Consider the following 23,511-nt stretch of genomic DNA (forward strand, 5'->3'; position numbering starts at 1 on the left):
TGGCACTGGGCCATGGCCTCTGCCTATCTTCCCCCAACTCCTGCAACAGAACCTGGAGCACCTCAGGCCCTAACGTCTCATCGCCAGCTTCTTCATCTTCAGCTGGCTTTCTCTCTACCCAGTATCAGCCACTCACCAGCTGGAAAACCTGGGTAAGACCCTCTCCCTAACCTTATTCACTCAAGTTACTAGAAGCAATGGTTCATACACCATCAAAAGCTGCCACCAGAGGCCCCTTCTACTAAGTTGGTGCTTGGAATCTCTGCCTGCTCTTCAGAAAGCAGTCAGCCAGGCACCCACTCCCCAGGCAAGTCCTTCCAGTGACCCAGGGGCTTAAGGAGATAAACTGGCTGCTTAAGTGGATTCTCACAGCTGTCCTGTCAGGTGGCAAGTATCACACTCATCTTTTTTTAGACATTGAAGGGCCTATGGAAAGCCAGCTTGAAAAGTGGCCAGGCTGGGACTTGAACCCAGAACTGTCCAACTGCAAAGCTCATGTGGCCTCTGCGGCACCAGGTGCCCAGCGCAGAGGCAAGGAACCCTTATGGTGGTTACAGGGCATTCCTGGCAGCTGGGGCTACTGGGAGGCTACGGACAAGGAACAGGTTTGTGAGATCTGGGACACACTTGTGGTCAACGTCACCCCCACAGGTAGAATGCTCCCCGGGTCCTCCTTCCCCCAGGTGAATGTCTCCTTCAGGACCTAGCTCAACTGCCACCTTTAGAGAATCCTCCCTGATGCCCACATGGCCGGTCCCCACCTACCACTGCCACAGCCTAACTCTCAGCATCACCACTGTCCACCTCTGCCCAGCCACATTTCCTGCTTCAAAGGCAGAGCAGATGAGTGCTTCTAATACAAGTGCACTGGCCCCCCGGCAAAGCACACAGCAGGTGTCAGGTCAGACAGACTGGGCAGGTGTTCCTAACAGCCATTCCCACCTCACCTCCCAGGCTGCCCCAAACCCACACCCGGCAGCTAGGCCACCGTGGCCTTGGAGAGCACCCTGCCAGCTGAGCCTGCCTCTCCAGCACAGGCAGAGCCAGACCCGCACCCTAGTGAAGACCCAAGGCTTTTCCCTCAGGCTTCACCCCATTCAGGAAGCTGGTAGGCCCAGAGGGCACCAAAGCCTGGCTGCCTGAAGAGGTTACCCCAAGATCAGCCAGGGGGCTCTTAGGCCTTGCTGGAAGGGCAGCAGCTGCCAGCCCCATTTCCAATCCCTTCCCACTTCCAGCAGGGCCAGAAGACCCCCGGACCACCAGGGGTAAGAAAGAGGCAGGCAGGGGCAGCTGGCCAGGTTTGTGCTCAGACTGTATTCACAAAGAGACACATGGCAGCTTACACTGGACGAAATGAGTAATAAAAATTGGCTTTAAATATGGAAAAACTGGGGCCCTGTAATCCCATGCTACCCTAACACTGGGACCAGGGTGGCCATCACAGTCTGGGAAGGACCAGGGCTGGGGCCTGGGGGTGCAGGCACACAGCCTCAGCCTGCTCCCCCTTCACTCTCTCTCTCTCTCTCTCTCTCACACACACACACAGGGAGGGGTGGATTATTGCTGGGCACATGTGTTTGTTGTTATGAGGGGAGTCTGGAATGTTTGAGGGTTGGCCAGGGACATCCCTGCCCCACCTTCTTATGGCCTGGGATGGGGTGTTTCTGCAAGAGGGACGAGGTGCCCCGGGAGCTGGAAGGCAGAGGCAGACCCATCTGGAACAGCCTGGGCAGTGGACTGAGGGGTCCCAGGGTCAGCCCAATCTCTGGTCACACTTTGGCACAGGCCTAGGGGACACGGAGGCCCCAGATCCAGCTCTGACAAGTGCTGAGAAGGAACAGCATTGGGCCCCAGAGGCAGACAGCCTGAACCCAGGGCGGCAGGGGCAGGCACGAGTCTCACTCAGAGGTCAGCGGTGGCAAGCACAGTGCTGGGGGCTCAGGGGCCTGGCCTGGCCCAGTGTCACCCGTCCAAGCCGCGCCTGAGGAGCCTGGAGTTTGGCAGCGGCCCCTCCGCCTGCTCCAGGGTGGGTCTTAAGAACACTCTGGTCGCTATATACATTCGTACAAAGACATAAATACAGAAAGCCCCGAGCTCCACAGACAAGAGCCGAAGGGACGCACCTTTGTCCCAGGGACAGCCCAGGCCTTGCCAAACTCAGCCAGACCAGGGGCTGAGGGGCAGAGGGCACTGGGGACCACTTGGCTGCGTTCCCCGGGCCACGACTTGAGTGGACAATGGGGAAGACCACTGTGCAAAACTGTAAACAGCGCTCCGAGTAGCTGCTACCGCCAGCCGCCCGGGGGGGCCTCAGGCTGGGGGCTAGAGGCGGGTGGGGAGCTCGAGGCGGGCTGGAAGCTCTTCCTCGCTGTCGCTGCAGTTCCCACAGCAGTCCTGGAGGGCAGGGAAGACACGGAGGAAGAGAGGCAGAGCGGGTGCCATTAGCCACCAGTGCTGTCACCGGGCCGGCGCCGCCCGGGCAGACCGGGAGCTGCCCGGGCCGTGCTCTGAGGAGGGGGCTCCCCACGAGGGCCCTGGAGCAGCAGCTCCAGCCCGACATATGTGGACATCAGTGCAGAGGCGGCTCACAACAGGCTGAAGTAAGGGGGACCAGGCGGACCCCGGGCTCGGCCAGGGCCCTCTCCCCTGGGACTGGCGGAGGCATGGCACGGGGACACAGACGGCTAAGCAAGGCTAGCAGCTTGCAGATGCCAGGGTGCGGGGCACAGAAGCAGTGGGGAGGGGGGTGGGAGCGGGCACCAGACTTCTTTCGCCCACATCTCGCCTCTGCCATGGAAGGGCTGTCTGTGGCTCCCCGAGGCCAGGCAGCAAGGCCAACCCACGGGGAGCCCACACTGCTCACCTCTGGAAAGAGAAAAGAGGCCGTGAGCCCAGCCAGGGGTGGGGGACAGGTGGGAACGAGGCCAGAGACCCTGGGCACCGCCGACACGGCTAGGGGATGCCCATTCCCCGCGCATGTGGGCACTGGCTCTGCCTCCCACCCACCGTCCCCTGCAGCCAGGCTGGGGGCCCAGGGAGAACACTGCTGGGGATTACCTGGCGACTGAATAGCCTCTGCAGCAGTCCCTTCTTGGGAGGTGCGGGCGGCTGGCCCTTCCAGTCCAGGTCTGGGGGAACTGAGCCATCTATCCCAAAGACATTTAGCTCCTGGAAGCACTCAGTCTCCACCATCTGCCACAGAACAGGCAGCTGTGAGCACTGGCCCCATAAGGGCCCGCCCCTCTGGAGCCCACCCCACTGGCTGGGCAGGCCCCCACCTCGTTCTGCCAGGGGATGGGCACACTGCCTGTGGCAAATTTCTGGTAGAAGTCCTGATCAGTGGCTTCCAGCTCCACACCCTTAACTGTGGAGAACTGTTCGATGTCCAGAACATCCTTGCAGTAAATGGCCTGGGGCTGAGGGGACAGAGGCAGTAGTCAGAAAGGAACGCCACCCACACCCACACCCACCCACACCCTGAGCTGGGGCTGGTTGTGCCCAGACCCTTGCAGCTCTCTGGTTTGGAGTCAAAAACCCAGGGGTTCCATTCATTTCCTGAGCACAGCAGTTCCCTCTCTCAGCGGCCCAAGTTTCCCCTCTGTAAACTGGGGACCATTATCCCTCACTGCTCCCTGGCTGACAGGGCTGCAGAGCTGAACTACTGCAGCCAACCAGCCCCTACAGTGCCATGTGGAATCAGTAACATGTACCCCTGAGGCTGCCTGGGTGCAACTGGGTGGAATCTCAGCTGACCCCATCAGCTGGGTTCCCCATGCAGGGCCCAGAGATGATGGGTCCTCTGGGATGTCTAACGGCTTCCTCCAACCCTCCTGCTTCATAGCCAAGAGAGGATTAGAACAGTCCTCTCACCTCCCTATAGCCCAGCTCCCTGCTGGGAGCCCAGCTCCCTCCAGAAAGCCACTTCTTTTTCATCTTTACATCGTTTCCCACTGTTAAGAATGTCAATTAAAACATCATCATGTAAAACGGTACAGCTGCTTTTTGGAAAACACTCTGGCAGTTCAAAAGTTTAACCAAAAGGTTAAACATAGCGTTACTATATGAGCCAGCATTCTACTCCTAGGTGTATACTCCAGATAAATGAAAACGTCCCCATGAAAACTTGTATGTGAATGCTCGAAACAGCATTATTCACCATAGCCAAAAGGTGGAAACTACCCTAATGTCAGTCAACTGATGAATAAACAGCATGTAGTATATCCATACAATGGAATATTATTTAGTCATAAAAAGGTACACAGTACCAATAAAAGCTACAAAACTGCTGAAACTTGAAAACATGCAAAGTGCAAGAAGCCAGTCACAAAGGACTACATATTGTATAAGACCATTAATACGAAATGTCCAGAACAGGCAAATATAGAGAGGCATAAAGTAGACTAGTGGCTCTCAGGGGCCAGGAGGAGGAGGGGAGAATGGAGAACAACTGCTAATGGGTATGGGGTTCTCTGGCAGGAGGAGTGATGAAAATGCTCTACTTTTTTTTTTTTTTTTTTTTTTTTTTTGGTCCTTTTAGGGCCGGACCTGCAGCATATGGAAGTTCCCAGGCTAGGGGTCAAATTGGAGCTACTGCTGCCGGCCTATGCCACAAAAACACGGGATCCAAGTCACGTCTGTGGCTTACACCATAGCTCATAGGCACACTGGATCTTTAACCCACTGAGGGAGGCCAGGGATCAACCCTGCAACTTCATGGTTCCTAGTCAGATTCGTTCCCACTGTGCCACAACAGGAATTCCCTAACTTTTTTTTTTTTTTTTTTTTTTGGCTGCACCAGAAGCATCAGAAGTTCCTGGGCCAGGGATTGAACCTGTGCCACAGCAGTGACAATGAACACTAGGCCACCAGAGAACTCAGAAACTGTTCTAAAACTGATTGTGGTGATTGTTGCACAACTCTGAATATGCTAAAAGCCATTTAATTGCATACTTTAATACAGGAGTGTGTTGTATAGCATGTGAATTAAATCTCAATAATGCTATTAAAAGCTATGTCATCATCAAGCATGCTTTTTCATCTGCTGCTTCTACAAGTTAAACTTACAGGAAAGGCCACTAAGGAACTTCTTTATCTTCTAACATTTTTTCTTTTTTTTGTCTTTTTGCTATTTCTTGGGCCACTCCCACGGCACATGGTGGTTCCCAGGCTAGGGGTCAAATCGGAGCTGTAGTCTCCGGCCTACGCCAGAGCCACAGCAACGCGGGATCCGAGCCGCGTCTGCAACCTACACCACAGCTCATGGCAACGCCGGATCGTTAACCCACTGAGCAAGCGCAAGGACCGAACCCGCAACCTCATGGTTCCTAGTCGGATTCATTAACCACTGCGCCACGACGGGAACTCCTAACTTTTCTTCTTAATGGTCATACTTGTGCCATATGGAAATTCCCTGCCCAGGGACTGAATCTGAGACACAGCTATGACCTAGGCTACAGCTGCTACAACGCCGTTTAACCAACTGCACCGGGGGAAGATTGAACTCACGCCTCCACAGCGACCCAAGCTGCTGTAGTCGGATTCTTAACCCACTGAGCCACAGCAGGAACTCTTCTTCTTCTTTTTTTTTTTTTTTTTTTTGGTCTTTTTAGGGCTGCACGTGTGGCATATGGAAGTTCCCAGGCTAGGGGCTGAATTGGAGCTGCAGATACCAGCCTACACTCTGAGTCTGCGACCTACACCACAGCTCACAGAAATGCTGGATCCTTAACCCACTGAGTGAGGCCAGGGATTGAACTTGAGTCCCTTATGGATACTAGTCAGGTTCGTTACCGCTGAGCCACAACAGAAAGTCCCTCCGTAACTTTAAATGAAAGACAGAGGGGCAATGGGATGATTTCGAGGTTACCTGAGATGATATGCGAGGGAAATAGTAAATTTGAGTGGCAGGGCCCCCCCACATGATGCAGTCCTGCAGAGGCAGCAGCCCCCTAGCTGGTCTCCCTCGCCCACTCTCTTGCTCTATGTGCCCCCATGGACACTTCACATTCCCCAAAGACCCCCTGACACACTTAGCCTAAGACCATGCACCCCCTCCCCTGCACACGCTCACCCCAATCACAGTGGCCTCTGCTGCTGTTCTACCTCTCAAAGCTGGTCCCCTCACCAGGACCTCAATGCCTGGCTATTCCTTCTCCCTGGAATGCTCACACCGCAAGTCCTGGCGCGGCTGCCTCCTTCACATACTTTAGGCTTCTGCTTAACCATCCTGTCTGAAAACACTCCCACCCCCACCATTCCTTTGCACTTACTGGTTTATTTTGCTGTGTCTTCCCACTAGAACGTGAAGGTAGAACTGGATCCTATTGACCCTATTTTTTTTTTTTTTCTTTTCTAGGGCTGCACTTGCGGCATATGGAGGTTCCCAGCTAGGGGTCAAATCAGAGCTGCAGCTGCTGGCCTACGCCAGAGCCACAGCAACACCAGACCTGAGCTGCGCCTGTGACCTACACTACAGCTCACAGCAACGCTGGATCCTTGACCCACTGAGTGTTAACCACTGAGTCACGATGGGAAGTCCCTATTGACCCTATTAATTCTGAGATCTGGCACATATGGGCACCCCGATTTTTGTTGAATGAATAAACAATCACATGCATGATTGACAGCCACCCACCTGGCCTGGCCATCACCTTCCTGCCTCTCCCATGTTCCTGGTGAACCATCAGTCACAGGACCCAGCCTTCTTTCCCATGAGAGAAGGAAAAGCCGACGACCTAAGCTTGGCCAATCAGAACCTTCCCTGTGACTCTATACAGAGAAGCCTGAACTCAGCGGGAGAACAGTTGATGGGTTGAAGCAGAGCCAAGAAATGGAACCCTGGGAACAGTGTGAAACCCTGACGTTGGCCCTACTCTGGGACTTTCTGTCCAAAGGAACCAATAAGCTCTACCACGCGTGTACGTCTGAGTTGGGTTTTTGCCACTTGGAATCTGATAACTTGAGGACATTTCTGCCAGTAGGATGCCTGACCCACTGAGATGCCCAGTAAATGAGGGAGACTTTCTACATGTGGGAGTGTCTGCCCACCAACGGGAGGTTGATATTGCCAGATGCGAAGGGCAGAGACAGTCTGCCAGCCCAATGGCCCTACCAGCTGCTGGCAAGGCATCTTGGCTTTCCTTTGGGGAACCGAGCTCCCACACTGGCAGTGGCTCAGGTGAGCATATGACCCAGGTGTGGCCGATGAGGGCCTCTGAGCAATCAGGTAATGAGCATCAGCCTGAGGTCTTGTTTTTTTTTTTCCTTTTAGGACTTCTCTTGAAGTTATTGGGCAAGAGGCACTTTTTTGTTTGTTTTCTTTTTTTTTTTAGGGCCACACATGGAAGTTCCCAGGCTAGGGGTCAAATCGGAGCCACAGCTTCCAGCCTACGCCACAGCAATGCCAGATCCGAGCCGTGTCTATGACCTATACTGCAACACTGGATCCTTAACCCATTGACCGCGGACAGGGATTGAACCCGTATCCTCATGGATACTAATTAGGTTCGTTACTGCTGGACTACCACAAGAACTCCAGAAAACTGATTTTTAAGTGGTGGCAATTAATGTCTTGTAAAGGGCCTTTCAGGGTCTATAGATAAGAAATGGGAAGAGAGAGAGCAAAGAAGTAGGAGGCTAAGGAAGAAACCTCGGTTGTGAAACCAGGAGTGAGGTAGTAGTGTTGGGCATGTGGTCAAGAGGCACTTTCACTGGGGTGGCTGAGCTGTTAGGCTGCAGGCCTGGCCCACCCTGGGGACAGCTGCCCAAGAGAGAAGGCTGCACACTGACCAGGAGGGAAAAAGAAGAGAATTCTTCCATTGTTGGAGCCCCGGATCTGGTATGTCAAAAGCCAGACCTATCCTGGAACTTTTTTATGAGCCGGTGAATTCTGACTTATTGGTTAAGCCACTGAGGTTTTCTTTTTCTTTCTTTTTTTGGTGTGTATGCTTTTTTGGGCTGCACGTGCGGCATGTGGAAGTTCCCAGGTTAGGGGTCAAATCAGAGCTGCAGCCACCAGTCTATACAGCCACAGCAATTCAGGATCTGAGCTGCATCAGCAAGCTACAGCACAGCTCACAGCAACTCTGGATCCTTAACCCACTGAGTGAGGCCAGGGACCGAACCCCGCATCCTCATGGATAGTGGTTGGATTCATTATCGCTGGGCCATGATGGGAACTCCAGCCAGTTTTCTGACACTTGCACTAAAGGGGTCCCAACCAATCCTCCAAGAGCCCCTGGCCCTGGCCCAGGCTTGGCCCAGCACTCACATCAGGCTTGAAGGGCGGTTCTAGCATGCCAGCTCCCAGTCGCTTGAAGTTTAGCTTCTTGAAGAGGGGGTGCTCCTTTACTTCTCGGGCACCGCCCCCACCACACCCCAGGCGCTCAGCAGGGTCCTTGCAGAGGAGCTGCAGCAGGGCAGGAGCAGTCAGGGTAGCCCCAGGAGAGGTGCCCCCAGCCCCAGCCCTGGCTAGTTGGGCCTCCCTCTGGCTGCGGTACCTGGGAGCAGAGCGAGCGGGCCTGCGGAGAAAAGTGCTCCGAGTACTCCTCGGGCACCTCCTTCACCAAGCGCTCCACCTCCTCCCGCTTGATCTTCTTTTTCCTCTGCTGGAAAGGCGACTGGCCTGCGATCATCTCATACAGGAGGCAGCCCAGAGCCCACCAGTCTGGGCTGAACGTGTACCTTTCGTTCTTCACCACCTCTGGGGCTGGGCAGGACAGCACAGGTGTTAAGACTGGGCAAGAGGTGAATCGAGCCCTGGAGCCCCAGAAATGCCCGACAAGCACATTAAGGTGGGGGACCAGCTCAGACAACTGCCAGCACCAGCCAGGCAGCCACCACCACTGGGGTGAGTAGGAGAGCACACATCTCATCATAGGGAGGTACTGCGGCCCTGCAGGGAGCCAGGTCTTTTTTTTTTTTTTTTTAGGGCTGCACCCGAGGCATATGCAGGTTCCCAGGCTAGGGACTGAATCAGAGCTATAGCTGCTGGCCTACACCACAGCCACAGCAATGCGGGATCCATGCTGTATCTGCGACCTATACCACAGCTCACAGCAACGTGGGATCCTTAACCCACTGAGTGAGGCCAGGGATCGAGCCTGCATCCTCATGGATACTAGTCAGATTCGTTTCCACAGAGCCACAACGGGAACTCCAAGAAATCCATATTTTAACCATGAAGCTGACTGGGTTATCAAATGTTGGCAACTAATTCAAAAAAAATTTTTAATAGGGCCACAGGTGTGGCCTATGGAAGTTCCCAGGCTAGGGATCAAACTGGAGCTACAGCTGCCAGCCTACGCCATAGCCAGAGCAATGCGAATCTTAACCCACTCACTGAGTAGGAGCCAGAATTTGAATCCGCATTCTCATGGATACTAGTCAGGTTCTTAACACACTGAGCCACAACCGGAACACCAAATTTTTTTTTTTTTAAAATGGCTATACCCACAACATATGAAAGCTTCCAGGCCAGTGATTGAATCCAAGCCACAGCAGTGACCTCTGCCGTGGCTGCAGCAATGCTGAATCCTTAATCTGGTACTGGTAATCCTGTACGAATCTGGGGATCATACCAGTGCCGCCAGAGAGACAAGCCAGGTCATTAACGCACTGAGCCAGAGCAAGGACTCAAAATGGTTATTTTTTTTTAATGGCCATGGGCACCTGTGGCATATGGAAGTTCCCAGGACAGGGATCAAATCTGAGTCATAGCTGCCATTTATTTCTGCTATAGCTATGGCAATGCTGGATCCTTTAACTCACTGGACAGGGTAACCCACTGTGCAGGACTGGGGATCAAACCTGCACCTCTGCCGTGACTCAAGCCACTGCAGTTGGATTCCTTTCTTTTTAGGGCTGCAGGAAATTCCCAGGCCAGGTGTTGAATAGGAGCTGCAGCTGTTGGCCTATGTCACAGCCAAGGCAATGCCAGTTCCGAGCCTCATCTGCAAACCTATGCCACAGCTTGCTGCAATGCTAGATCCTTAACCCACTGAGTGAGGCCAGGGATTGAACCCGTGTCCTCATGGACACTGTGTCAGGTTCTTAACCTGCTAAGCTACAATAGGAACTCTGAGGTCAGATTCTTAACCCACTGCACCATGGTGGGAAGTCCTCAAATGGTTTTAAAATCAATTTGTGGGAGTTCCTGTCGTGGCTCAGTGGTTAATGAATCTGACTGGGAACCATGGGGTTGTGGGTTAGATCCTTGGCCTTGCTCAGTGGGTTAAGGATCCGGCTTTGCTGTGAGCTGCAGTGTAGGTCACAGATACGGCAAGGATATCACGTTGCTGTGGCTCTGGTGTAGGGCAGTGACTATAGCTCTGATTAGACCCCTAGCCTGGGAAAATCCATATGCTGCAGGTGTGGCCCTAGATAAAAAAAAAAAAAAAAAAAAGACAAAATCAATTTGATTTAAATAAAGATGAAGGCCAAATTAGGCCTACTTTGCAACCTCTGGAATTTAATATCAGAGAGAGGAAAAAGGCAAATCATTTGCTGAATACCGACTGCCTGGTGTGTGGGGATTTTTGCCTCTACTGCCTCTTTTCATCTTCAAGGCAACCCTGGGAGCAGATATGATGATCACTTCATAGTTGGGGACAGTGGGGCTGGGAGAAGCAGAATGTCTGGCCAAGGATACCTAACAAGGAAGAGGTGGAGCCCTAAGAAGCTCGGTCTCCCAGTCATGTCGTCCCAAGGAGAATACAGGGCCACATTTTGGCTCCCACTACAGATGACACTCCCACCCCAAGTGTGAGCAGCTCTGGGGAGCCGAGGACTGGGACCATGGGAACAGGTGTGAGATCTTTCGTTCTTCACTGGTAGCCACCTGCAGGCCTGGGCAGTAGAAGAAGCTGTGAGGAGTTCCCGATAAGGTGCAGTGGGTTAAGAATCTGACTGCAGTGGCTTGGGTCGCTGAGGAGGCTTGGGTTTGATCCTGGCACAGTGGATTAAAGGATCCAGCATTGCATAGTTCAAAGCTGCACTTCGGATTCAATCCCTGAACCAGGAACTTCCATATGCCTGAGTGTGACCTTAAAAAAAAAAAAAAAAAAAAAAAAAGAAAAGAGAGTTCCTGTTGTGGCACAGTGGAAACAATTCTGAGTAGCATCCATGAGGATGCAGGTTTGATCCCTGGCCTCGCTAAGTGGGTTGGGGATCTGGCATTGCCGTGAGCTGTGGTATATGTTGCAGATGCAGCTTGGATCCTACGTTGCTATGGCTGTGGCGTAGGCCGGCAGCCATAGCTCTGATTCAACCGTTAGCCTGGGAACCTCCATATGCCTCGGGTGCAGCCCTAAAAAGCAAAAACAAAACAAAACAAAACAAATGGAGCTCAGTGAATATGCAGTGAGTGAATGCTGTGGATTCGCAGTGTGTGGGGCCCCAGCTGAGTCTTGGTCTTCTCATCCATAAAAGAGGAACATCAGCTCTTTCTATTCTGAGGCACAGGAGACTTCCAAACGGAAGGTGTGGGATTAGCAAAAAAACCAGGAGCCTAGGGGGCTGGGGAAGGGAGACTCACCCATGTAGCCCACGGTGCCCACACGGCCCTTGATTGTCTGGCCCTCGGGTACATGCACTGCCAGCCCCAGGTCAGAGATGCGGATATGACCTGGATGTGGGTGGAGAAGCAGGGAGGCCCATTAGACAGATGGACCAGACCGCCCCCCGCCGACCCCCCGACCCTGTGGCCCCACCCACCCACCATGGTCATCCAGTAGAATGTTCTCTGGCTTCAGGTCCCTGTGGGGAGAGAAGGTCAGGGTCAGATGCTGCTCAGTTTGCCAGGCAGCCAGATGGGACCATCCCTGCCCAGCTCACTTGCCTCCCAGAGTGGGATGTGCCGCAAGCTGTAGGAGCCTTCTGCTGCCAGAGGCCAGAGAGCCCTGCCTTCCCACCCGGCAGCCCCTACTCGAGGAAGCAGATAGAGGATCTATGCAGCCAGCACTCCTGCAACTCGCTAGGCAAGTGGAAGGCAGCTCCCTTGGGCAGGGGTGGCGGGGGGCAGTGGTGAGAAGGATGGGGGACAGGGATGGGGGTAGGACTTCCTGGATATTATCAGCAGCCTTGCTCACCCCTAGTATCAAGGGGCTTCTGCCCTTCCTCCACTTTGGTGGCTGACTCTATACTTTTTCCATCTGCCAAATGGGGCTACTCATCCATCTCATCATGGGGCTGCTGTGGGGCCCAAATGAAATTATCACCGGCTAAGCAGAGCTGTGTGCTCTGTATGCTGGGCTTTGTACACCTAACAGCATTATCTCATTCATTCCCTACAACCTGCAAGGCAAGAATTATAGTCTCTGCTTCCCAGGAAAAGGAAATGGTGTTGGGAGCAGAGAGCTGACTGGCCAGGGTCACACAGAGAGGGGTGACAATGCCAGGATTTGCACATGGGTCAACCAGACCCCAGAGCCTGGGTTCTGAGCCTAACGTGGATGTGGAGCCCCCAGCCAGGGCCCATAGACTTGCGCCCACAGTGACAGCCCCAGCACACCAACATCCCTCTGTAGCCCCTGGCTGGGAGGGCTGTGTCCCAGACCTGTATACGATGCGTTCCCGGTGCAGGTCCTCCAGGCCACAGCAGATCTCCGCTGCATAGAAGACTGCCCGCGGCTCTGGGAAGCCAGCCTGGCCCATGTGGTAGATGTGGAACTTGAGGTCGCCCCCGTTCATCAGCGTCAGCACCAGGCACAGTGCATCCTTGGTCTCATAGGCGTAGGCCAAGCTCACCTAGGGCCAGGGGGACCCGAGCTTTCAAACAGGGGCCATGGGCCATTTGGTGGTGGGACTGGTGCCAGCCACCCCCCAAATCCTTCTTAGTGCCACTCTGCAGGGCCCAGCCTGCTCCCCAGGCCAGGTGTCAACACCCCAAACCCACCATTCCCAGGCATCTCTGGGGGCAGGGTGGGAAGAGACCTTGGTCCAGTGAGTGGGGAGGGCAGCATGTGGCCGGGAGAAGGGAGGGGTCTCCTGTCTGTACTTACTACAAACCTACTGTTCACTTTCTCCAGGATCTGCTTCTCATTGAGGGCCATGGCTTCCCCTTTCCGCTTCTTGATCCGCTTCTTCTCCAGCTTCTTGCAGGCATACATTTTGCCTGTCGCCCGCACCTGGCAGGCGCATACCTGTAGCCAGGACCAAATGGGGACCAGTTATGCTCTCCTTGGGGCTACTGGGACTCAGAGCTGGGAAGGAGGTGGTCAGGACCCACCCTACCCCAGCCCTGCCCTCTGCCGGGCTCTGGCCTGGCCACTCACCTCCCCAAAGCCGCCTTTGCCCAGGACACGGTACTGCCTGAAGGTGTTTTTGGTCACTGGCTGCCTGTGGGCAAGGGGTCAGGGAGCAGAGGCTAGCTGAGCAGGGACCGTGAGAACCCCAGCAACCTGGCCCACACTAGCCCAGCCTTCAAGGAACTCACCTTTCCAGCCACTTCCACTGCAGGAAACGGTTGAAGTAGATGCTGTCGAGGTAGTCGGCAAAAGGGGCCACGCTCAGGTACTCATGGGTCAGCCTATTGAGAAGGGCCAGCCTGCCGGTCAGCCCCTGATTTCCCAGGTTATCAGCTTGATGGGCCAGGCCCCCCATTATGTGTATGCTCAGCTGGAAAGGCATTGTCCTCGGCCAACCCTTCTGCTAACCCACTTAGGCAGGGGGCAGGCATCCTGTGCTGAAGCCGTGGATGCTACAGAGAGGAGGCACCCTGCCCAAGGCCACACAGCAGGGGCAAGGCTGGGGTGAGAGGCTGAGCTCCTTCACCAGCTGCTGAACTGTTTGCAGCCTTCTGGGTCCACAGAAGCCCCCTATTCAGGACACAGTGCTCAGCCTGTGGGCAAGGAGAGGCTTACCGGGTGAGCTCCTGGAAGAGGTCTTTGCAGGGCCCTTGCTCCAGCTGCTGGGCACAGTTAGTCACCAGTTGCCGGGGAACCTCGGGGATGAGGTCAGGACCCTGGGGACAGGCCACACACAGGTGAGTGCAGAAGGGTCCCTCGGCCAGCTGCCCACTCCCAGGGCAGACACGGCAGAGATCTCAGGCCTCTGCTAGGGGTGGCTGCAGCTGGCGGTGCATCAGCCTGCCCAGTTGCTGACCTTGGTTCCTGCCGCTCCCCTTGAGGCAGCATGAAACAGAGCTGCTGGCAGGCTGCGGGGCCCAGAGCCCTGGCCCACCCTGCTGGGCTCCATGCCTACAGAGCTGCCCAGTGAGCCTGGAGCAGCTCCAGGGCAGTCTCTGCCCAGACTGTGGTCATTCCTCTCCCCATCGCTGAGCTCTGCCCTCATCCCTCCATCAGTGCTCACTGACCGTGTGGCTCAGAAAATTCTGCATCAGCCGCCGCCCACATGCCTTCCGCTTCTCATCTGGGGTCACTTCATACTCAGCCTGCAGGGTGGGAGGCAGAGCAGCTTGGGGTTTGGGTGGAGAAACAGGTGTGGGGAGACAAGGCACACATGGCCTGAGACCCCTGCCCACCCTCGATGTTGGGCTGGGCTGCACTCACCACCCCGTCCAGGAAGGCAGTGCAACGGGTCAGCTCGGGCCTCGTGGCGCAGAACTCTCGGAACAGCAGGCGCCCAATGGGCTGCCGCTCGCACAGGCTGTGGTAGTCACGCTCTGCAGGCAGAGGTGGGAGCCGCTGGGTTCCCGGACCTGGAGCCTGCTGGCAGGGCGCTCCTGTCCACACTGCCAGGCCCGGGGCCCCCACCAACAGCTTCCGGCCCCCCAGTATGGCAACCGTTATCTCCTTTAGAGCCCTCACCACAGCACTGAGGTGGCACTACTGTTATTGCCATCACAGCTTGGGACTCCGAGGCCCAGAGGCTAAGTGACTAGCCCAAGGTCACACAGCCAGGAGTATGGCTCCAGGGCCTGGGTCCTCACTTCCGGCCGCTGTGTCCTGGTTCACACCACTTGCATACGTCACAGTGCTGGGGTTGGGTGCGGTCTGTGAGGTTCCGGCCCGGCCCGGGCCCAGCCCACACCTGCTGCCTGCCTGGCGAAAGTGTGGGAGGAAGCTGTGGCTTCCGGCAAGCTCGAGGCTAGGCCTCCGACCCGGGGATGGTACTCCCAGCCCACGTGCAGGCTGTCAGAGGGGGCCTGGGTCCTTCTGATCAAGGCTTTGCTGGGCACCCCCAGGACAGGGCTGGGTGGAGCTGAGCACAGGCCTGGGGTTCCCCGGGCAGTTGATCTGTGGGCTGACTCCAGCCCCCGCCACACCCTCCGTCCTCTGAGCCCTGCTCATCCGGGCCTGGCCCTCCCTTCCGCTGCTTCCCGCAGATGGCCTCAAATCTGACCCCGTCCCACCCCCTCCAACACCTACCCCAACCGCCCCCTGCTGTCCTGTGTGCTCTCTGCCCTCCACCCATCCTAAGCCCAGGAACTGAAACTGGGTTGGGTGGTGCAGCCTCAGTCTCTCCGCTCCCCGAAACCCCTCAACCCGGTCCTCCACCCCAAAGCAAAGTCTCCAGGGGGGCTGCCCCGGCACCAGCAGGATCCTCTCACCTCTGCATGGCACTGCCCCCCTGCCCCACCCCCCAGTCTCTACTCAGGCCTCACCAAGGCTGAGCCGCAGCTCTTCACACTGGCTGATGTGGGGGAACTGCAACATCTGCCGCCATTTCTTGCTTTTGCCTTTGCGATTCCCGCCACCGCCTGTTGGAGTAAACAGCAAACGGATGCTGGGTCAGGCACTGGGTCTCAAGTCCTGCTATGGCCTCCCGGCCACCCTCAGTGCGGTCCAGAGGCCTTCAGGGCCTGACCTAGGCCAAACCCACTCTGGGAGGCACCTCAGGCCTTCCTTCCACATGCTCCAACATGTCCCCACTGGAGGACGCACATGGTCCCCTGGGCCTTCCTGCTAGGGGCTCCTGGGCTGGAAGAGCCAGGAGAGGCAATGGAGTCCAGGTGGCTGGGGGAGGGAGGGGTTCCAGGAAGCTCTGGCAAGCCTCAGCTGCTTCCTACCCGGTAGGACTTTCCCAGGTGGAGAAAGAGAAGGACAGGACAGTGGTGAGAACTGTGTAAGTCATGGCCCAGGAGGGAGATGTTCCAGGACATGGGATCATGCCTGAGAGATGCCAGGGGCAAAGGGCAGCTTGGGGCCCAGGGAGGCTCCAGGCCTCTATTCCAGGCCCTGCACCAGAGCTATCAGAGTCTCAAAGTGGCACCAGGAAGGCTGGCACTCAGGATGCCTACCCCTGCTTTCCTGGGTACCTGCCCCATTTTACCTAGCTGACCCCTCATTGTAGCTGTTGAGACCAGGGTAGCAGTGCAAATGCCTACAGAGCCAGAGCCAGGGTATGGTAAATGGGAGACAACAGGGAGGGGTAGGGCGTGTGGTGAACCAGACTCGGCTTGCGCTTCGAACAGGGGTAGCTGCAGCTGATTGCTTGACTGTTTCTAGGCAGGAATGCTGGCTCAGGGTGGCCAGCTCTTCTGACTTTCAAAATCAGTTGGGGGTCCAGGCTGTTATATGAAAGATTGGTTCCTGTATTTTAAAACCCACTGTAGCCAAATAAACACAACACATTAAAGAGCTAGCCAGCTGTGGCCTGTGGGTCATGGAGTTGAAAATGGTGGAAGGGGCCTGAGTCTTGAAATCTCACAGACCTGGGTTTGAACTTCCACTTTACACTTCAAGCCCATCGCTTGTCCTCTAGGGACCTCAATTTCTCCATGTGTACTTGAGGTCCAAAGCCATCTCCAGAGGTATTGTGAGGGTGACCGAGAGCCTATCCAGTATCCAGCAGAGCTGTGGCTAGAGGTGGGCCCCAGCTCTGAAACTCAAGGGCGACCTCAAGCCACCCCTTTCCCTTGCCTGGCCTCAGTTTCCCCTGTGGTTTCCCCAGCTTTGTTTCCATCTGGCCTGGCCGAAGGCACGTGGTGCAGGAGGAGGAGCCATCTTCTAGGGATAGGGCAAGGTTGTGTCCCCTGATGGGCTTTCTGACCTAAGCTGTCTGGAGGAGGAAGTCTTGCAGGGTACCCATTGGGAAACCTGCTAGCGGCTCTCCTGCAGCCCACACCCAGCATATGCCAGTCATTGCTCCACTGTAAGTGAGCAACAGACCCCCCACCCCCAATCCAGGGCAAGGCCTCCCCAGAAGGGGAACTCCGCCCCCACCCCCGCAGGTCCCTCACCCAACCCTCCATCCGCCTGCTACCCCCACCAGTTACTTCCTCCTCCCTCCTCCCAGCCACATCAAGGCAGCAGCAAAGAGTCACATGCAAATATCCTGTCCTGGAACTGCCACCAGAGTCAAGGGGGCTCCTCCCCACCCAGCCCGGTCCGCTCCCTGTTTCTCTGAGAGCCTGGGAAAGGAAGGGGGACCCCCAGTGCCACCCCACTTCATCCTCACAGCAACTCCGCCAGACCCGGCCCAATCTTATGAGAAAACAGGCCCTCAAATGAATCGATTTGTCCAAAGTCCCAAAGCCTGGAGGAGTCCAATCCAGCTCACTGGGACCACAACCAAAGCTCCTCTCCCACCACAAATGTGCAAGGCATCTCTCAGGTGTTCTCTGAATACATACAATCCCAAAACACTCGGAGCCTCAGATCACTTAGGAAGCTGGCAAAAGCCCGGCCCAAGCTGTTACCCAACTCACGAAGGGGTTCTGATGCACCTGGTCTATGGACCAGGATTCAGGACTCAGTGACAAGCGGGGCTTCCTTTAGTTTTCAGTTCCCATTCCCAACTCTTTCACAAAAAGAGTTACTGAAGTTCAGAGAGAAGAGACTTGTTTACAGCTACCCAGGTGGGAGGGGCAGAGCCAGTTCAGATATTCCAGCCAAGACACGGGTCCCAGTCTGGCCATAACCCACTGTGCATCACCCATGGCCTGTCAGAAAGTGCCCACACTCTCTGGCCAGGCAAAGCACTGCTCTCAGTAGGACTGAACTGACTACAGCCCTGGGGAGGGAGGTCTGGCCAGGCTTTCCCCACCCCTCCTCCCTGGCTGGCTGGATGACGAGGCAGAACAGAATCGGCAGATGCCCCCAGAGGCTGGGAGGAAGGCCTAGCCCCAGGACTCGATAAAGGACAGGAGATAAGGAAGGCTCTGGGCACTGAGGACCCAGCCTGCTGTGCCCATTTCCAGGCAGCACCTCCCCAGGGTCAACCTGCAATGGGCAGGCAGGGGGCACCAGATGCTGTGCCAGTTGGGGGTTCCTCTGGTTTTCCTACAGACTGTGCTGGGGACATCCTATGTCGTAGGCCTGGGTCAACCCGTCTCATTGCATCCTGGGGGCTAGTCCCTGAGCCGAGCCTGGGTTTCCCACTTGTAAAATAGATCAGAAAGGTGAAGCAGATGGCTCTTTCAGCCTGGAAGCCCATCAAAGAGTAGAAAAACTGCCCTGACCTCCCTGCCCTAGAGTTCCGAAAAGAAGTGTCTTCTCTGCTGGTCCCCAGCACCCTGGATAGGACAGGACATAGAGTAGGTGTTCAGTGATTACATTACTGAGGTGGTCAATGGCAGGTGAGGAGCAGACTGACCACAAGGCAATGGGGGCCAGTCTGGTCCTTCTGTGTCCCCAGGATCCTCATAGAGCAGGTGCCTGGTAACATCTGAAAAGCTCAGCAACACTAGGTTCACCCCGCCAGCTCCCTGTGCCAGGCCTTGCACTCAGTCCCACCAGCCCAGCATGCTCCCTTCCTTCAGAGCTCAGCTTCCAGTTATTTCTGTGCCCCTCTGCCCCACTAGTCTGGGCTTCCTGAAGGCAAAAACAGTGACCCATTCCCCTCTGTCCCCAGTGTCCTGAGGCACTGAGCAAGAGGACGTCTTGCTGGTAGTCTATGTGACCAGCTTTCCCCGCCTCGGGTGGGCTATGCTACTGCAGAGTCTTAGTTAATTCATTCTCCAAACCTTTTACCCGTGCACTAACTTTGTGCCGATCCAGGCTGGGCGCCGGAGTTTGGGCCCGGGGCACGTGGGGAAGGCTGCCCCTTCCTGGGGCATCTTCTTACCTCTCTCACCTGGGAGAGGCTTCCAGGACTGAGGTCCCACCCTTCCCTCTTCCTTCCTCTCTCCTTCCCTCACCCCCTCATACACACACGCACGCACACACACACACACACACACACACACACAAACGCGCGCACGCGCGCGCGCCGTGAGGGCGGCGGCCTGACCCCCGCCCTTTCCTGGGCTCCGGCTCCCTGGGGGCAGGTGCGGAGAAGGACCATGGGCCGGAAGGGCCCCTGTCTGAGCGAAATGCTGGGCGCGGAGAGAGCTGCCCTAGGGGATCGGGCGACTAGGGCGCCCAGCGGAACTCGGAGGCCGCGCGACCGCGTTCTCCGCACCCGATCGCCTCACCTTCCCGGGCCTTGAGTAGCACCGTGTTCGCTACAATGTTCTCGAGCTCCATGGGCTGCGGCGCCGCCGGGCCCGCCGGGCCGCGCCGCCGGCCGGGATCGCGCGAGGGAGCCGGGGCCGGATGACGATCGGCGCGGCGCGGCTCGGCTCGGCTCGCAGTGACCGCGCCGCGGCCTCCCGGGCCTCCCCGGCCGCCGCCGCCCGCCGCTCACTCTCCGCCCCCTCCCGGGGGCCACCCCGGCGCCGGCCAGGCCCGCCCCGGCCCGCCCACTGTTTACTTTACTTGGCCAATAACCGGGCGGGTGCTCCCCGCGCCGTCTTCCCATTAGACAACTTCTTCATCATCCCCCGCCCCCAGAGACAGGGATTCGTTCAAAGGAACAGGGGGGCGGGACTTAATACGTCACATCTTCCTAGTTGGTCTACGATGGGGTTCAGCCTCTATGTTCGAATTTCTGGGCCTTCGTAGGATACCGAACTGCCAATTAGGGACGAGCCCTCTGCTGGGACAACGGAGGTGGGTCCTCTGGGTCACGCCCTGGAATTCTTGTACTTGATTGGATGAAGGAAGCGTCGGTCAGCCTTAGCACTGCACTCTGATTGGGCTATTAGCTGTGGGTGTGGCCCGGGTCCCTTTGACTCGCCTTGGCTTTTCCAGGGTTTTTAGGGGATGCATTTAGTGTTCTGGGCCTCCTCCCGGCCGGCCTCCTGCAGGTTCGGGCCGTGTATCCGGCCGTATACTTTTGGGTCGGCCCATCTTGAAGGGCGCACATCGGAAGCGGGGAGAGGCCCAGAGAAGGCTGGGGGCCTCCCTAGCTGCTCCTCGGCCTCCGTCCGGGCCACCGCGGGCGCCCCCGCCCTACCCCCACAGCCGGATGTTGTGATTTCTCTCCACCCACAGGGCCTCGCCCTCCCTCGGCCTCTGCTGCCTTATAAGGCAGCTCTACCACCCCAAGACGTAGGGACGAGCTCACACCCATTGTACAGGTGGGGAGCTGAGGTCTAGTGGCTGGCTCTAGGCAGAAAAGTTGGGAGAAAATAAGGCCGAAATTTTACAGCTGATCAACACCTTCTAACTCAACATCCTACTCCCTCCACCCTCACTTCACACACCAGGAAATGGAGGCTTGCCCAAACTTGCTAGTAAGGCAGAGCCAGCTTCAACTAGGCTTCTCAGATCCCTATCCATTCATCATCCAAAAATACAGAGAACAGCACCTTGTGCCAGGCCCTGAGCCAGGTGCTGGGGAATACAGTAGTGCCAGTAAGATAGCCAGTCTCTCTGCCTACCTTCTAGGAGAGGGATAAAGATGATAATCCTATAAATAAACAAATAAGTGGGATGGTCTGAGGGAGTGGTAAGTGCTAATAAGACATCAAGACAAAATAGTGAGGAGAAATGATCTCAGGTTGACATTTGAATTGATTCAACCACGCAAAAATCTAGGGGAACAGTTTTAAGCACAGGCAACAGCAAGTGCAAAACCCTGAGCCTAGAGTAAGTTTGGTATGTTCAAGGAACAGGAAGAAGGCCTGTATAGTTTCAAGGCCCAATAGTCTGAGATGAGATGAAGGAGCAAGGATTCTAGGTAGATCCTGGAAGGCTTTGTAGATCAATGATGAGGAGTTTGTTGTTTTCCCTAAATAAAATGGGGAGCCTTAGGATGATTTATACTTTAAAAAGATCACTCTAGCTAATGGACTTTTAGAGGGGCCAGGAGTGGAAGCACAGGGAGCAGTTGGGAGAAGACAGAGTGCGGCGGCTTGGAAGAAGGTGGCAGTGGAGATGGAGAAAGTGCATGGATTTAGGATACTTTGGGAAATAAAGATAAGTACCTTGAAAAAGGGAAATCCAGTGGCCAGCAGGACAAAGGGCAGGTACTTCACCCAGTGAAGCCTGCTGTGTCCAAGTGAGATCTAAGTGTTGAGTGAGAATGTATAGGTTTCAGAGGTAACATGAGTGGAGCAGGAAAGAGCCACTGGATGCAAGTTCATATTCAAAATTCTGTAGAGGAAGTTAGTAAGGGCTCAAGCATTTGGTCAGAGCACTGAAGTAGAGTTTCAGGTGCAAGGTGGAATGCACTTGAGGGACAAGAAATGAGGCTCAGGCCTTGAAGAGGCCTGGATGAGGAAGGTCCTTGGAAGCTAGGTAAGGAGGAGGTTGGACTTCATTTTGAGGGTAGTGAGGAGCTGTCCAGGGTGTGTTAAACTAGGGACTAACTTCATCAGATTTGCTTATTCTGTGCCACACTGTGGAGGATGTGCTGGAGTGAGGGTGAAGGGTTGGGAGAGAGGGGCTTGGGCTGACTTATAAACACCTATTGCTTTGGTGCCCAGCTTCTAAGCACCCCTCCCCTTTGGGAGGAAACCTATAAAATGCAGAGGCATGCCCTGGTTTCCACTAGGGAAATCAGAGAGGAGGCAGAACTTATTCTCCAAGGTCCCTGGTAGCTGGAACATGTTTTCAATGCCTGCAAGCAGGTCTTTGAAATCCAAAGCAAGTGATTAACATAGAAGCATCAGAGGCCCATTTAGGGTTCATTAAGGTGGCAGTGGAAGAAGAAGGGGAGGTGGTCAAGCCAGGTCCTTTCTGGGGCCAGGGGATTCAGCAAGCGCCTAAGAACATCAAATCAATTCTTTGTCTGCCCAAGTTACCCAGAATTTTCTCCATTGTTTGGAGCCATGTGTCCTGAGTAAGAGAGGTGGGAGGTCCTTTGAAGAGGAAATATTAAAGAGAGGAATGATGCCCCATGCTGGGGCAGTGGCCAGGTTAGAGCTATCATGGAGCTGGGATGAATAAGACTTGGCGACTTATTTGGGGTGAGGAAGGGAAGGTATCACACATGACTCTCAGGTTCTGACTCTTCAGACCCATTCTCTGTCTATGGGCAAAGTGATCCTTTTTATTTATTTTTCTTTGCTTTTTAGGGCCGTGCCTGCAGCATACAGAGGTTCCCAGGCTAGGGGTTGAATCAGAGCTACAGCTGCTGGCCTATGCCATAGCCACAGCACCCCGGGGATCCGAGTGGTGCCTGCCTGCCACCTACACCACAGCTCACAGCTCACGGCAACACTGGTTTCCCTACCCACTGAGCAAGGCCTGGGATCGAATCTGCATCCTTATGGATAATAGTTGGATTCATTTCCATTGGGCCACAGCAGGAACTCCAAAGGTGATCCTTTTTAAAGGACAAATATTTCACTATTCATCTGACATATGCATATGCATTTCTAGGGTTTAACCTATAAATATAATTGCACTCAAGCAAAATAAGAAATGAATGTTCAAGGTTGGTCATTGCAGCATGGTCCAGAAATTCCAAATGTACTGATTGTACTTAATAGGGACTAGTTAAGATTTTGTCCTTTCCTGTATAGGAATACTATGTTGCTTTTTATTTATTTATTTATTTATTTATTTATTTATTGTTAATATATAATTTTGAATGTTTATTTCTTGTTTTCTTTTTCTTTTTTTGGCCATACCCATGGCATGTGGAAGGTCCCAGGCCAGGGACTGAACTTGTGCTGCAGATACAACCTGCACCACAGATGCAGCAATGGTGGATCCTTAACCTGATGTGCTCGCCACACAGGAAATTCCCTACCTAGTTTTTTTAAAAGTGTGGGGGTCCAAAAATAAATAAATAGATAAATAAATAAAATTAGGGAGTTCCCTGTGGTCTCGTGGTTAGGACTCAGCACTTTTTTTTTTTTCTTTTTACAGCTGCAGCAGCAGCATATGGAAGTTCCCCAGGGCAGGGGTTGAATTGGAGCTAAAGCTGCAGCCCATGCCATAGCCATAGCAACACAGGATCCGAGCCACATCTGTAACCAACACTGCAGCTTACAGCAAGGCCAAATGCTTAACCCACTGAGCCAGAGCAGAGATTGAAACTGCATCCTCACAGAGACAACAGCTCAGGTCCTTAACCTGCTGAGCAGCAATGGGAACTCAGCACTTTCACCAATGTGGCCTGGGTTCTATCCCTAGTCTGGGAACTGAGATCCCACATCAAGCCACTGCATACCACAGCCAAATATAAATAAATAAACAAAGTGTGAGGGTGCTCTTCATGAACTAATATAAACAATCTCCAAGATGTATTGCTTTTTGGTCTGTTAGTTTGTTTTGACTCTGCCTGAGGCATGTGGAAGTTCCTGTACCAGGAATCGAACCCGCACTGCTGCTGCAA

General features: G+C 54.9%; 1 protein-coding gene across 6 annotated transcripts; it reads right to left on the bottom strand.

Moving 5' to 3' along the window:
- Nucleotides 1–1,295: 1,295 nt before the first annotated feature.
- Nucleotides 1,296–19,540, bottom strand: GRK6 (G protein-coupled receptor kinase 6). Of its 6 annotated transcripts, XM_085013767.1 has the most exons (17): nt 19,316–19,540; nt 15,563–15,658; nt 14,508–14,620; nt 14,312–14,389; nt 13,860–13,960; nt 13,433–13,525; nt 13,272–13,335; nt 12,999–13,139; nt 12,554–12,744; nt 11,717–11,754; nt 11,534–11,623; nt 8,499–8,707; nt 8,270–8,407; nt 3,279–3,416; nt 3,058–3,192; nt 2,864–2,865; nt 1,296–2,394 (listed from the first exon to the last, which is right to left on the bottom strand). In XM_085013767.1, exons 1-17 carry the CDS (start codon nt 19,365–19,367, stop codon nt 2,286–2,288), a joined length of 1,788 nt encoding a protein of 595 aa, XP_084869893.1. In that variant the 5' UTR covers nt 19,368–19,540; the 3' UTR covers nt 1,296–2,285. The 6 variants fall into 6 exon arrangements, 5 of the variants coding, with proteins under 5 accessions (XP_084869893.1, XP_020940031.1, XP_020940033.1 ...); XR_014838002.1 differs by lacking the exon at nt 2,864–2,865 and having other exon boundaries at nt 8,499–11,042; XM_021084372.2 differs by lacking the exon at nt 2,864–2,865.
- Nucleotides 19,541–23,511: the final 3,971 nt, after the last annotated feature.

The sequence above is a fragment of the Sus scrofa genome, chromosome 2 (genome assembly GCF_054392235.1).
Source record: "Sus scrofa isolate SSC_HxYL_T2T_F1_AM1 chromosome 2, Sscrofa_HxYL_maternal_Yorkshire_Landrace_v2.0, whole genome shotgun sequence".
NCBI lineage: Eukaryota > Metazoa > Chordata > Mammalia > Artiodactyla > Suidae > Sus > Sus scrofa.

What these genes read in the sequence shown, in the direction of transcription:
- GRK6 (XM_085013767.1), bottom strand. Translation starts at nt 19,367, where the DNA reads ATGGAGCTCGAGAACATTGTAGCGAACACGGTGCTACTCAAGGCCCGG. An exon ending in AGAGCTGCGGCTCAGCCTTG is followed by an intron (nt 14,621 to 15,562) that starts GTGAGGCCTGAG and finishes CTCTGCCTGCAG; the next exon opens with AGCGTGACTACCACAGCCTG. An exon ending in CAGTGGAAGTGGCTGGAAAG is followed by an intron (nt 13,336 to 13,432) that starts GTGAGTTCCTTG and finishes CCTTGCCCACAG; the next exon opens with GCAGCCAGTGACCAAAAACA.